Genomic DNA, 11,130 nt, shown 5'->3' with positions numbered 1-11,130 from the left:
TGTGCCGCCCCATGGACTTTGAAAGACAACACAGAACACAGCTAGCTCGGGGTAAGCGGTCTTTGCTGAGAATGAGGATATTCTGAAACAGATTGATTTCAAGATGAATGAATAGTGGCTCAGACTCTGCAATAATAATAGGCGCATGGTGGTGCGTTCCAGCCATAATAAGCGACATAAAACTGAGTTAGCTTGTCGATTCGGTCCTCCACTGGCTCTCGTCCCGTCCCTTCCAGGAGGACCGTGCGACAAAATAAGCACTAGAGAGTTGCAACAAGCTTAGCTTTGAACCTTGGCCAAGTTTTGGTGATTGATTGATCGGCTAATAATTATAAACGCAGAGCCCAAAATGACCACCAGCGCTATTTTTTGCCATGGGATGGAATACAGTCTGACAGGGAATTGTTGCAAAGTAGTGGCGGGGGCCTATAGAAGGAGTGTCTCACACTCGAGCAGGAACTGGTTCTTTTCGGGGCGCCAAAGCCAAAGGAATACCCGGGACACTGACAACGGCCACGAGCGTGGAGTTCTCGTTCACTAGCCCCGGGTAGAGCCTGCCACCGTGCACCAGTGTACAGATTTTGCTGGCCGGAGGGAGGAGGGGGGGGCAAAATTTCACTAGTCAACCCCCTAGGTGCCGCCTTTCCCCTGCCGGTGGGTCTGCTCAGTCCTCATCACACAGCACGGCTCTGACCCCTTGTCGTGTTCCTGATCACGTGATGCCTTCAGGTTCATTGGCTTTCCGTGGCAAACCTATCTGCGTACTATGGAATGCTAGAACACCGTATTCACAGTGCACCAGTTTCTTTTGAGTTTTAGAAAGGAAAAAGCCTTGAAGGTCCACAAAACTGTTTGCGATCGATCTAAAGCTAAAACTCGAGCTAGGCCGTTTATGGGGCACGGGGCATATTTTACCCGTGCCGGAGATAGTACTCACGGTAATTTGGAAATTCTCAGTGACCTAGTTCAGCAGCTCCAGCAAGAACCGAGAAAAGCATTTCTGTTCCTCTAGAGCGAGTCGCTTTCACAACTCCTGATCTACCGACACTCCACTCTGATCTGATCAACGCCGCTTTCAATAAATTAAACCTAAAAATGTGGATTGGCGATGGTGATCATCATTACCTCGACCGTCTAATTGAGGCGGATGCTGTATTCGGCAAATGGGTACGGGCTATGTAACCGATACCAGGATCTCTTCGATTGTTCAGGTGAGTTTGAAGGCTCCACTATACCTGTTGTCTTCTTCGTTTCTTTCAGCCGCGAGCTCTTGTACTCCGTATACCAGCATCATACGTTAACCTGGTGGTGAAGCAGTCTACTAATACAACAAGGATAAAGAGCAGCTCCTTTACTTTGACCTTGGCCTAGATCATTTCCTTGATCCGGGTAATCAGTGGGCACTTTCCCTATGGGATCGTCTTCGCTCGCGACTCCTGATCATTCCCAGCCAGTCCCTGCGTTCTGCTACTCATGTCCTTCTAGCCGGAGAGAGCGCAACACATCCCCTATCGGCTTAACTATGGTGTTTTGAGGCGGGCGGCTGCTCACATGGGTGGCTCGCTTACCGAATACGTTAGAAGATACAAAACGGCATTTGATTCATTACAGTATAAAAACTCGAAATATACATCAGCCCGTAAGCTTCTCCCATGATTCTTGGCTGGCAGCTGGACTCTGTTTCCTGGAGGGCTTAGGTGTCACTAAACAAAAAGATCGACCCCCCTACCGCACCAGCCACGAGAACCACTGTCAGGATTCCAGCTCCAGCTCTATCTGCCGTTGTGATAGGGGGGAACACTGTAGATTCCGAACTTTGCGAACCTTGCTTAGTACCAGCATTTGGGTCGCTTGAGGCGTTTCCTCCTGTTGCTGTCGAGACTGGTTTTGAGTATGAGCCGAGAAATTTCAACATAACAGCACTCATCATCTGACTGCCACTGATTGCATTCTCCATTGAATTTTGTCCATCATACCCGCCGTACCAGCGGTTACCACAGAGGTCTTGGCCACCGCCGGTGCATGAATTTGCAGCACCCTGGGCAGAGACTTGGAGTTTTGGTAGGATCTTCTCCTCTAGGGGAGGGATGATCAATGCAACATCTGCAAGCCACGAGACCGTGAGGCCTTTGAAAAGTGGATCATTCGCGTCTATATAGCATCGGTCCGAATTTTCGCACTGCCAGTCTGTGATCACACCTCCGTGTTCAGGTAGGAAGAATGTAGTAAATAATGACTCCATCAGGCTGTTCGTGATGTTTAGCCACTTACTATCATTCGTCTAGAACGAGGTTTGTTATTAGCATGTTAGAACAGGATAGGTAGTTCTGAGTTATTAAACGGGTAGCAGATAGAAGAAAAACACTTACATAGGCATACATATAAGCAGCACCAGATAGGTAGGTACCGTAGTTGTAAGTCCACCGGCTATTATCAGGAAGGCTGCAGCCATCGGGCCCCCCAGTACCCGCACTGACACTATCTGCCACAGCCCAGGTTGTAGTATTGACCATATCGACCTTAGTAGACCAGTTCCAGACTTTTTCAGCCCACGTAGAGTACACGTCATCTTGGGTATACCAAGCGAGACGTGCTGCGAGCATAAAAAAGCCTCCGTTTGACACTGCGTTCTTCAAGGTATAACCAGGTTGCCACACTTGTTTCTGCCAGCGAAGGCCACCTCCGCAAATACTCGTCTCCCACCCATTCCCCTGTGGGCTTATCTGGTTATTGAAAACACCCTCTGCGAGGGTGAGCCAGGTATCACCACTTGGACGATTCGGGAAATTGTATTCTGCTGCTGTGATTGCTGCGAGACCCCAGAACATTTGATCATCATTTCCCTATAGAACGGTCAAAATGGGCAGACTCCATATGTTGAAATGGACATTTACGATGCCTATCGCCCACGAAGGCATGTAGTCTCCGTCAGCACCTCCCTGGTGCTGCAACCCGATGCTGACTTCCTCGTTATAGGTTGTGTCGTTAGTAGCATGCCAATAATTAAGACATGCCAGAAACAAAGCAGCTCCTGTCCACCAGGATCTTGAAATAAAACCCGGGTTGTCGGTCCCATTTTGTGTGTACCAAGTCATCATGTTGTAGGCGGCGGTTTTCCCGGCATCTTTGATCGATTCTACTCATTGAAGAGACAACGTGATTAGCAATTCGAGCCTTGAAAAGACCCCCGTGATCCAGATCCAATCTCTTACCCTGACTGTCAACGTTCAGGTCAAGCGCGTAGACATGGCCGGCAAGTGGTAGAACGTGGAGGGCCACCAGGGCCATATGCCCGGCATCCTTAAACCTCATTGTGCTCAGTATGACCACAGCTGCCGAGAGTGGCTAAGGGACCAAATTCTTGGCCGGTGCTTGGTTGTTGAAGTCAAGTATTTTCTTGGAACTTGGCTAAAGAGAAGGTTCAGGTTGGAAGCGAGCGAGGCGAAGCATCGAGCCGATGTCATTGGAGTAGCTCAGGGAAGTAGGACCAATTAAAATGACTTTTATGCCCCACTTTCGGATTCGTTTGAACCGAATGATTCGGTGCCTAGTTAGTTAGTATACGGGGGGTTTCGGCGGCTCCTAATATTACGTCGCACTCAAATAGTCTCGCCCCTAACCTCCGAGCGTGCTGCCCCCAGCAACGGCCACGCAGAGCTACAGTCGGACTCAAAACAGGTTCCCCCCATGAGACGCACGTGCCTTGTTTCTCGGCCCGTATCCAAATCCACCCTAATCTGTATTTGGCCAAGTCATGAACCACCACTTTCTAATAATAGTTCCCCTTTTACCCCTCGAGCGATGTAACATGAATTATTATATTTTGAGGGGTAAAATTTGCGCGTCAGCAACCGTCCTCTGATTAGAGACGTATTAAACCCCGACAAGGCCTACTTATGGCCCATACCCGTGGGCCGGGTCATACCGAGCTGCCTGTCACCCATGACCCCTCAGATACACCTCGCCATCAACCCTGAGTTCGGGCCCGCGCCCCGGTGTATGGGTCTAATCTCACGATCCGCGAGCCTCCGCTAGCGCCTAAAAAAAGTCTTGGTGGATCATGGCGAGGTCTACTGTACCCTTCCCCGCAGGTGGGTCAGCCATGGGTCCGGGGTTAGCTCCCGCTCGGTACAAACCACAACAATTTTCTGTCGCAAGTAATATGTGTGACAGCCCTATTTCATCTGGGCCGAAAGTCTCTATTTACTCATCCTACTTTCAGCACCAGGACCATGGTTGGCTCCAAATTCAGCAGTCAGAATTCTGCCTGCTACGTTTGATAGATTCTACGTCAGCCTTTTGGACTCTCGCTTGGAGTTTTATCGGAACTGAATCCCATTGATCTAGTGCCCAACATGTCTGGTCTCTATCACAGCTTCAAGCCTTGGAAATCCGATGCACTCTTAGCTCGTTTTCGGTCACGAAATGTACGAAGACATAATGCATTATGACAAACAAAGAACGCCATCTCAGTGTGTTTTCAAACGCCAAGGCTCATCGATGGGCCAAGACAGTGTGGGTCCGGGGAATTTCCAGTGGTGTACAGGAAACATCAACGAACGTTCGACGAGATCAATTAGCTCAGTCAAAAGGGCAGTCATTGTAGAAGTCAAGGTCCTCTGCACATTCCTCTTCGGGAATTAGTTATTCCGGACCCGACTGTCGTCGTCTCTGCTCCACAATTTCCATCTTCCCGCGGTTTGTTGTAGGGGCACGGCATTCGCTTACAACCGCGATAGCTTCATGTGTCGGTTCACGTCCTTGTAGAGCAGGTAGCGGAATTTGCCAGGGCCACCCGCGTAGCAGGCCTGCGGGCAGAAGGCACGCAACCACATGAAGTCTCCGGCTTCCACCTCCACCCAGTCCTGATTGAGCCGATACACGGCTTTACCTTCCAGAACATAAAGCCCGTGTTCCATGACATGGGTTTCCGCGAACGGGATGACACCGCCCGGCTCAAAGGTCACGATGGTGACATGCATGTCGTGACGTAGATCAGCCGGGTCAACGAAGCGTGTGGTGGCCCAAGCACCGTTGGTGTCCGGCATCACCGTGGGCGCGATTTCCTTCTCGTTGAGGAAAAGCGGATCCGGCTTATCGAGCCCCTCCACGTATTCATAGGCCTTGCGTATCCAGTGGAAACGGGCGGTAGTCGCGCCCGTGTTGCGTAGAGTCCAGCCGCTTTTCGGCGGCAGATAAGCATAACCGCCCTCGGCGAGTGTGTGCGTCTTGCCCGCCAAGGTAATGGTCACTTCGCCTTCGACCACGAACACCACGCCTTGTGCGCCGTCATCCAGTTCGGCGCGGTCGCTACCGCCTCCCGGCTGCACTTCCATGATGTATTGCGAAAAGGTTTCGGCAAAGCCCGACAACGGGCGTGCAATCACCCACAACCGCGTCTTGTCCCAGAAGGGCAGGAAGCTCGTGACGATGTCGCTGAACGTGCCCTTCGGGATTACCGCATAGGCTTCGGTGAACATGGCGCGGTCGGTGAGAAGCTGTGTCTGCGGCGGCAATCCGCCGGTCGGTGCATAGTAGGCACCGACCTTCTTCTCGTTGCCCATGGCGGGAAAGCGGGAAATCTTTCGGCGCAAATGTGCAGGTCAAGGTGAATCCCTCCAATATCGGCGGGATAGTACTTTAGATCCGATTGAACAAAGGATGCGACGAACGTTAGAGAGGTGAGTGGTGCATATAAGTCAAATCGAACATGTAGCTGTCGGGAAGGATCAGAAGCTTCCCCGCACATTAAAAGGACATTCTCCCTGGTTCTCCGGTCCACAGGGAAATTCCGGCGTTGACCGAAAGCTCGGATCAGACCGACGGTGCCAGCCGGCGTGGATCAGAAGTGGCGGGAAAACTCCGACTTCGGGAGACACTTGGCGGGGCCTCTCCGCTTCAGATTTAATCTCTACACCTTCCCTTCGCCGTTTAACATATGATGGCACTAGGCCAGAATTATAGTAGATGAAAACCACTGCATTCTATATAAGAATTTAAACTGGTGATATTCCCAATGAGCGTAAGATCGCAAGACGTGCGTACACGAATAGGATGGTCAACCAATCAGAGTCCGCATGTTGAATGTCGACACGCCATATGAATCCTCCAGCCATTAGGCTCTAACTTGTGTTTAGGATTGTAGTCAGATGGTCTTCTCTATGCGCGAATGCTGTTCGGGTGCTTATAAAACACAGTATCGTAGAACATGACAGGCTCCATCAACACTGGCTTAGTTTTAAATATATGAACCTCGTTCGAGATGGAAACGCTTACATTGATCGCGTTCATAATTTGATAGATGAAAGTAAAAGCAATTCCAGACAATACGAACGGGTGGAAGGCATCGTCGGTGCAGCAGACCACTGCGATGCTATTCTTTTCCAGAGTGCGGGTGGCAATGGCGACACACACTTCATCCTCATGTACACCTACACGACCCTTGACAATGGCACTTTTCACTTCTTGGCGGATAATATGGGAGATTTTGAAGAGAGCGAATGAATATGACAGGGGCCTACTGGCTCGAAACCACGCATGGTGAATATCGATGCTTCTACTTGACCCGGCCAAGTGACTCCCCGATCGAAGCGAAGTCCATCCCTCCCTCGTATGTTCATCCATTGCAAAAACGAGAGCTGCTAATACTCAACCGAGAGTGTTAGATGGTTAGCAGAAACCATATCGTGCAAACAATAAGGTGTACGGGAGTATACTCCAAGAACGGCACATAGGGCTTTGACTTGCAGGCAAGTTTTCTCCACTTCCCTGATCTCTGCTTCCGCGATTATAACCGGTCCCAAGGCATATCACACAGCTTTCATAGGTGGCTACCTGAATGGCGACGGCACGATTAATGCTACAGCAGCCATGGACAATAGTCAGATCCCCCGGCGGGCTTAACTTCAAAAATGGATATTGGTACAAAGATGGAATGAAGATGCCCCCCCTCTAGACTGGGGGTCTTTAAATGCCATCAGAGAACTTGAAGCGCGACGGGGAGCCATTGAGGCTGGAGAGTGCGTGCATGGTTGATCGAGACATCACAGATGGAGTGAGAGAGGCCTCGCCCTCGATTCTGCCTGTCCGCACCTGCAGTCTCCCAATATAAAAAGTTCTCCATTTTCTTCCTTCTCATCCTCCCTGTTCTTCTCTCCCCCCAACTCTTCATCTCTTCCCATTCTATTTATCCATCTACATTCACCTCCCAGGCTTCATCTGTCTCGTTCATCTCCTCTCTATACCCATTTTGTTTCTTGTCTCCCTTGTCTCCCTCTGTCATGTCCATCCTCATCACCTTTCGTGTTTTCCCCTCTTGCTTCTCACAACCACCGGACCTGCGCGGACCCTGGGTACTGTCTCGTGGCATGTACCTTACGCAAAGATCCGAGATAAAAGTTGAAGATGGCAACCCCCAGGGAGGCAGTTGTGCCTGTTCAGTGACTACAAACGATTATTATCGGCTGGACAGTTGCGTGTCGCCAGGGTCTACTTCTACATGTGGGGGCTCACTTGTGAGCTAAGTCTCTCTTTATCTCCTCTCTCGGTTTTCCATGTCTGTTTCTACCAATCTTTCATTCTTCCACGTCTCTCTACATGCACCTCCTCTCACTTACAATCCCAGGTTGCGCGCGAATCCTCAGTTGCGCTGTCCACTTTATCCCATGTCACATACCAGAGCAACTATCCTAGGTGAAAGATGAAGATTACAACCTCCCGGAAGGCAATGCTGCCTGTCCAGTGAGCAAAATGCTTTTACTTCTACGCGGAGCCGGTGGCCAAGGAGGAAGTCGTGACAGGCCCACTGCTATGAGCGGTGGAGCGAGTCTTTGAAGAAAATTACCATTAGGCAGTCCAAGGTAAGTCTGCCCTTCAATCTATTCAACAAAGACCTGAAGCGCTGACATGAATCTGGAGTCAGCTATCACGAAACAGAACATGGGGGGATACCCAGCAAGATTGGTCTTGAATTTAAATTCCAGGCTTCGTGGTATGATTTCGTATGGTCCTCATGGCATACCCCAGAGGGATCGGACATCCCCGTTCTCTGTGCGTGGAGGTCGTTAGTGGTGACGGAGACAGTCAAGACAGGCTCCTTGTTACTGAAACAGAGGAAGGTCCTTGCAGTGTTGGCGATGAGATCAAGACCTGCATAGCTCTTGACGTGCGCTTGTCGCGTCTGTGTGAAGCAAGTTTGCCGCGCTAATGGACTGCCGAGAGCGGGCTCTCGAGTCTTCTGGATCATTAATGTGAGTACAAACCAGACCTGAGTACATTAGAAGGTGCTCACTGACTCGACTGCGCTCTCGCAAGATTCATCCACGCCAACACCATGCCAACGGACCTGTGAAAGAGTACAAGGAGTGGAATAGTGCTCTATGAACTCAACTACTGTCTGGGCTATTGGCACCTCAGACTCATGACTATGCAGACCACCCAGAGGAAGCAATAGAACTGTGGAGTGACATCCTAGACAAAGTTGAACAAGGAGTATTCACTGCGTCGGCGAGATGGAAGGCCACTTGCTGGACTATACAAAAGCCACTGCACTACCCATTTCCAATATACTCTCATGGATAAAATAGCATGTCTCTCTTAGGTACCAAAAAACTGACGACGTATGACCTTCCAAAAATAGATGCCTTGGCAAGTTGGAACCAAGGCAATTAAAGACCCTTTAGCCAACGCCCTGCCAAGGCGATACCTGGAGTACCTTGGAGGCAAACTACCCTGTCAGCCGTCTGTCCCGCCTCCCGAAACAACCATTCTGCCCAGGGTTCTTGGCCCGAGAAAGTCTGTCTGGGTGTCGCTCTTGACCCACCGGGGAACTTTCCTGAACACTTCCCGCAGTCAATCCACGCCAGCATGGACCTGTGTATCGGGATTACCCACCCGTCAATCTCCGCGTCAAGGATTGTGCCAAGTTGAAGTTCTCCATACGAGGACTTGGCGGATGTCACGGAGAAACGACGGTAGTGTCTCCTACATAATGAGTGGGGCGGGACCGTCTCGGGCGGGACCGTCTCGGGCGGAACGGCCGAAACGCTGTGCCTGTTTACCACCTTTAGCTGCTACTCTACCCCTAGAGTCATGCAGAGTGACGGCAGGCGCCGGTGGCTGAGACATGGGTGTTTGATACTCTCTGCCCTGTGTGGAGGTCTCGCAGCGTCGGGCTTATGCCTCGCTTAAGGCACGATCAGGTGGGAATCTACAGCGAGCTTTAAACTAACTCGGCTGGCATGAATAGAATAGACCGATATTTAAGTAAAACCACAGATGCAAATATTCTAAATGTTGCTGAAATGCTATATATACAATCAAACTCCAATTCACGAAAAGTAGATGTCGCCGCTCTTCTCAGTGCATCCCATTGCAGTCCTGGAAGTGTTTCCCGAAGGAATGATATGAAAATATGCTGCATGCATTCGTATACCTTGCTACCTCCCACTACACAGTGGGCATAGCGGCCATAGGCACGTTATTAAGAGGAAGCGACTCAGCAGACGTCTCATCCTCCTCAAACATAAGCTTCTCCACCTTCTGCGTCATCTTCGCACAGAACGGATCAACGTACGAAGTCCACAGCGACGCAAAAATATAAACCAACACGATCCAAGCCGGGATCGAGGTCCCAACGACCCAAGGAGCCCGAATAGGGATCCAGTGCGGGTGGAGCGGCTCGCCGTTTTCATCCAAAATAGGCTGGCCATTTCCATCCACGATATCCCCTTCCCAAGGCTGGCCGGTAATACCGTACAGCATCCAGCAGAGTACGGTGCGCAGGAGTGTTCCGTGGACAAGGTAGACGGCGAAACTCTGCTTTCCGAGCCAGAGGAGAAGACGGTTTGCGAGGAATTCCTTTGTGGAAGGGGAGATGTAGATTGCGAAGATGATCATGTCGACGCCGATGGCGGAGTAGCGTTTGCCGATGTTCACGCCCGGTGGGAAGATGTACTGGGCGGCCTCGAACATGTAGTTTGACCAGGTTGCCCATTCCGGGTGTTCGCCTGGGTAGGAGCAGATGAAGAGACCCGTGCAGGTGAGCGTAGCTGCGACTACTCGACGGAGCCATTTGTGGTTTTCGATGAACTCTTTCCATGATGTTGAGTAGGAGAGGTCGCTGAGGAACATGCCGTAGATTGCCTGCATTTGGAAGGTTTCTGTGTTCTGTTAGAGAATGTTGAGGGGTGGTGTGGAGATGGAACGTACCTGTGTTTTTGGCGGCGTCTTGGTGGAAGTAAAGGGTCATTCCCAAGTAGATAGCCAGACGCCATCGGAACTTGACGAACATGGTGATGCAAAGCATCACGTAGACCAGCATCGCGGCTTTCAACAGCGGCAATAACGCCCACTGATGATCATCATATGCCATATACCCGGTTGTCCAGACGTCCAAAAAGTTCTTAAACAACCGCACAAACTCCTCCCAGAACGTCGGCGCCAGATCCGGGGCAGCATAACGGCACCACCAACAGTCCGAACGGTTGGCAGTGATAAAAGCACCACACTGAGCCATGACCCAGGAAATAAGAAGGGCGATGGTTGCGGGGAAAATAAGACGTGGCGGGCGACGGAATGCGCTCTTGGCCACGGAAGTAAATGAACCAAGCATGTCGCCATTGCGAGACTGCTTGAAAGGCTTCAATGCACACACGTAACCGGTCAAGAAGGCGAAGATGGTGACTCCGAGACGACCCTGCCATGGAATTCGCAAGACGGGCCACTGGAGAATGCGCGGTGCGACGTCTTCACTGTCGCGGGGTGCGAATAGGTCGTAGTCCCATGCACGCGCCAGGTGAGTTAGGACGACGAGAAAGGAGGCAATTCCTCTTAAGCCCTGGTGAGCGTTAGCCTTTTGTTTTCAGAATGTCATGGGAATAGATGACACACGTCGATCCATTTCACGCTTTTCCTAGGATCACCTTTCGCGTTTGGATCCGTTTTCCAAGGTACGTTATCCAGGATGCGGGTGTATAGCTGTTTTGGTTGGATGTATTCCATAATGACTGTAAGACCAAGCAACTAAGCGAGCGTAGGGTTGTGAATCAAGAGTCTGTCATCGAGGCATCTGCTTCTTAGCCGGAAGAGCGATGCGTGAAAACGAATGTCGGGGAAGGACGAGACGGAGAG

The 11,130-nt window shown here is 50.8% G+C and overlaps 3 protein-coding genes across 3 annotated transcripts; all 3 read right to left on the bottom strand.

Moving 5' to 3' along the window:
* Positions 1 to 1,693: 1,693 nt before the first annotated feature.
* N7498_000533 (glycoside hydrolase family 76 protein) lies at positions 1,694 to 3,312 on the bottom strand (the record flags this gene model as incomplete). Its single annotated transcript, XM_058447596.1, has 4 exons — positions 1,694 to 2,281; positions 2,370 to 2,843; positions 2,895 to 3,136; positions 3,213 to 3,312. 4 exons carry the CDS (start codon positions 3,310 to 3,312, stop codon positions 1,694 to 1,696), a joined length of 1,404 nt encoding a protein of 467 aa, XP_058313007.1.
* A 1,412-nt stretch (positions 3,313 to 4,724) lies between these two features.
* N7498_000532 (uncharacterized protein) lies at positions 4,725 to 5,564 on the bottom strand (the record flags this gene model as incomplete). The annotated part of the gene is made up of 1 exon (XM_058447595.1): positions 4,725 to 5,564. One exon carries the CDS (start codon positions 5,562 to 5,564, stop codon positions 4,725 to 4,727), a length of 840 nt encoding a protein of 279 aa, XP_058313006.1.
* A 3,883-nt stretch (positions 5,565 to 9,447) lies between these two features.
* On the bottom strand, positions 9,448 to 11,001 carry N7498_000531 (acyltransferase family protein; the record flags this gene model as incomplete). Its single annotated transcript, XM_058447594.1, has 3 exons — positions 9,448 to 10,160; positions 10,210 to 10,837; positions 10,891 to 11,001. The coding sequence occupies 3 exons, from the start codon at positions 10,999 to 11,001 to the stop codon at positions 9,448 to 9,450; spliced, it is 1,452 nt and encodes a 483-aa protein (XP_058313005.1).
* Between the last annotated feature and the right edge of the window lie 129 nt (positions 11,002 to 11,130).

Source organism: Penicillium cinerascens (genome assembly GCF_028974065.1).
Source record: "Penicillium cinerascens strain IBT 15544 chromosome Unknown contig_16_segment0_segment0, whole genome shotgun sequence".
Lineage (NCBI taxonomy): Eukaryota > Fungi > Ascomycota > Eurotiomycetes > Eurotiales > Aspergillaceae > Penicillium > Penicillium cinerascens.
This window is presented reverse-complemented; position numbering and strand designations above follow the sequence as displayed.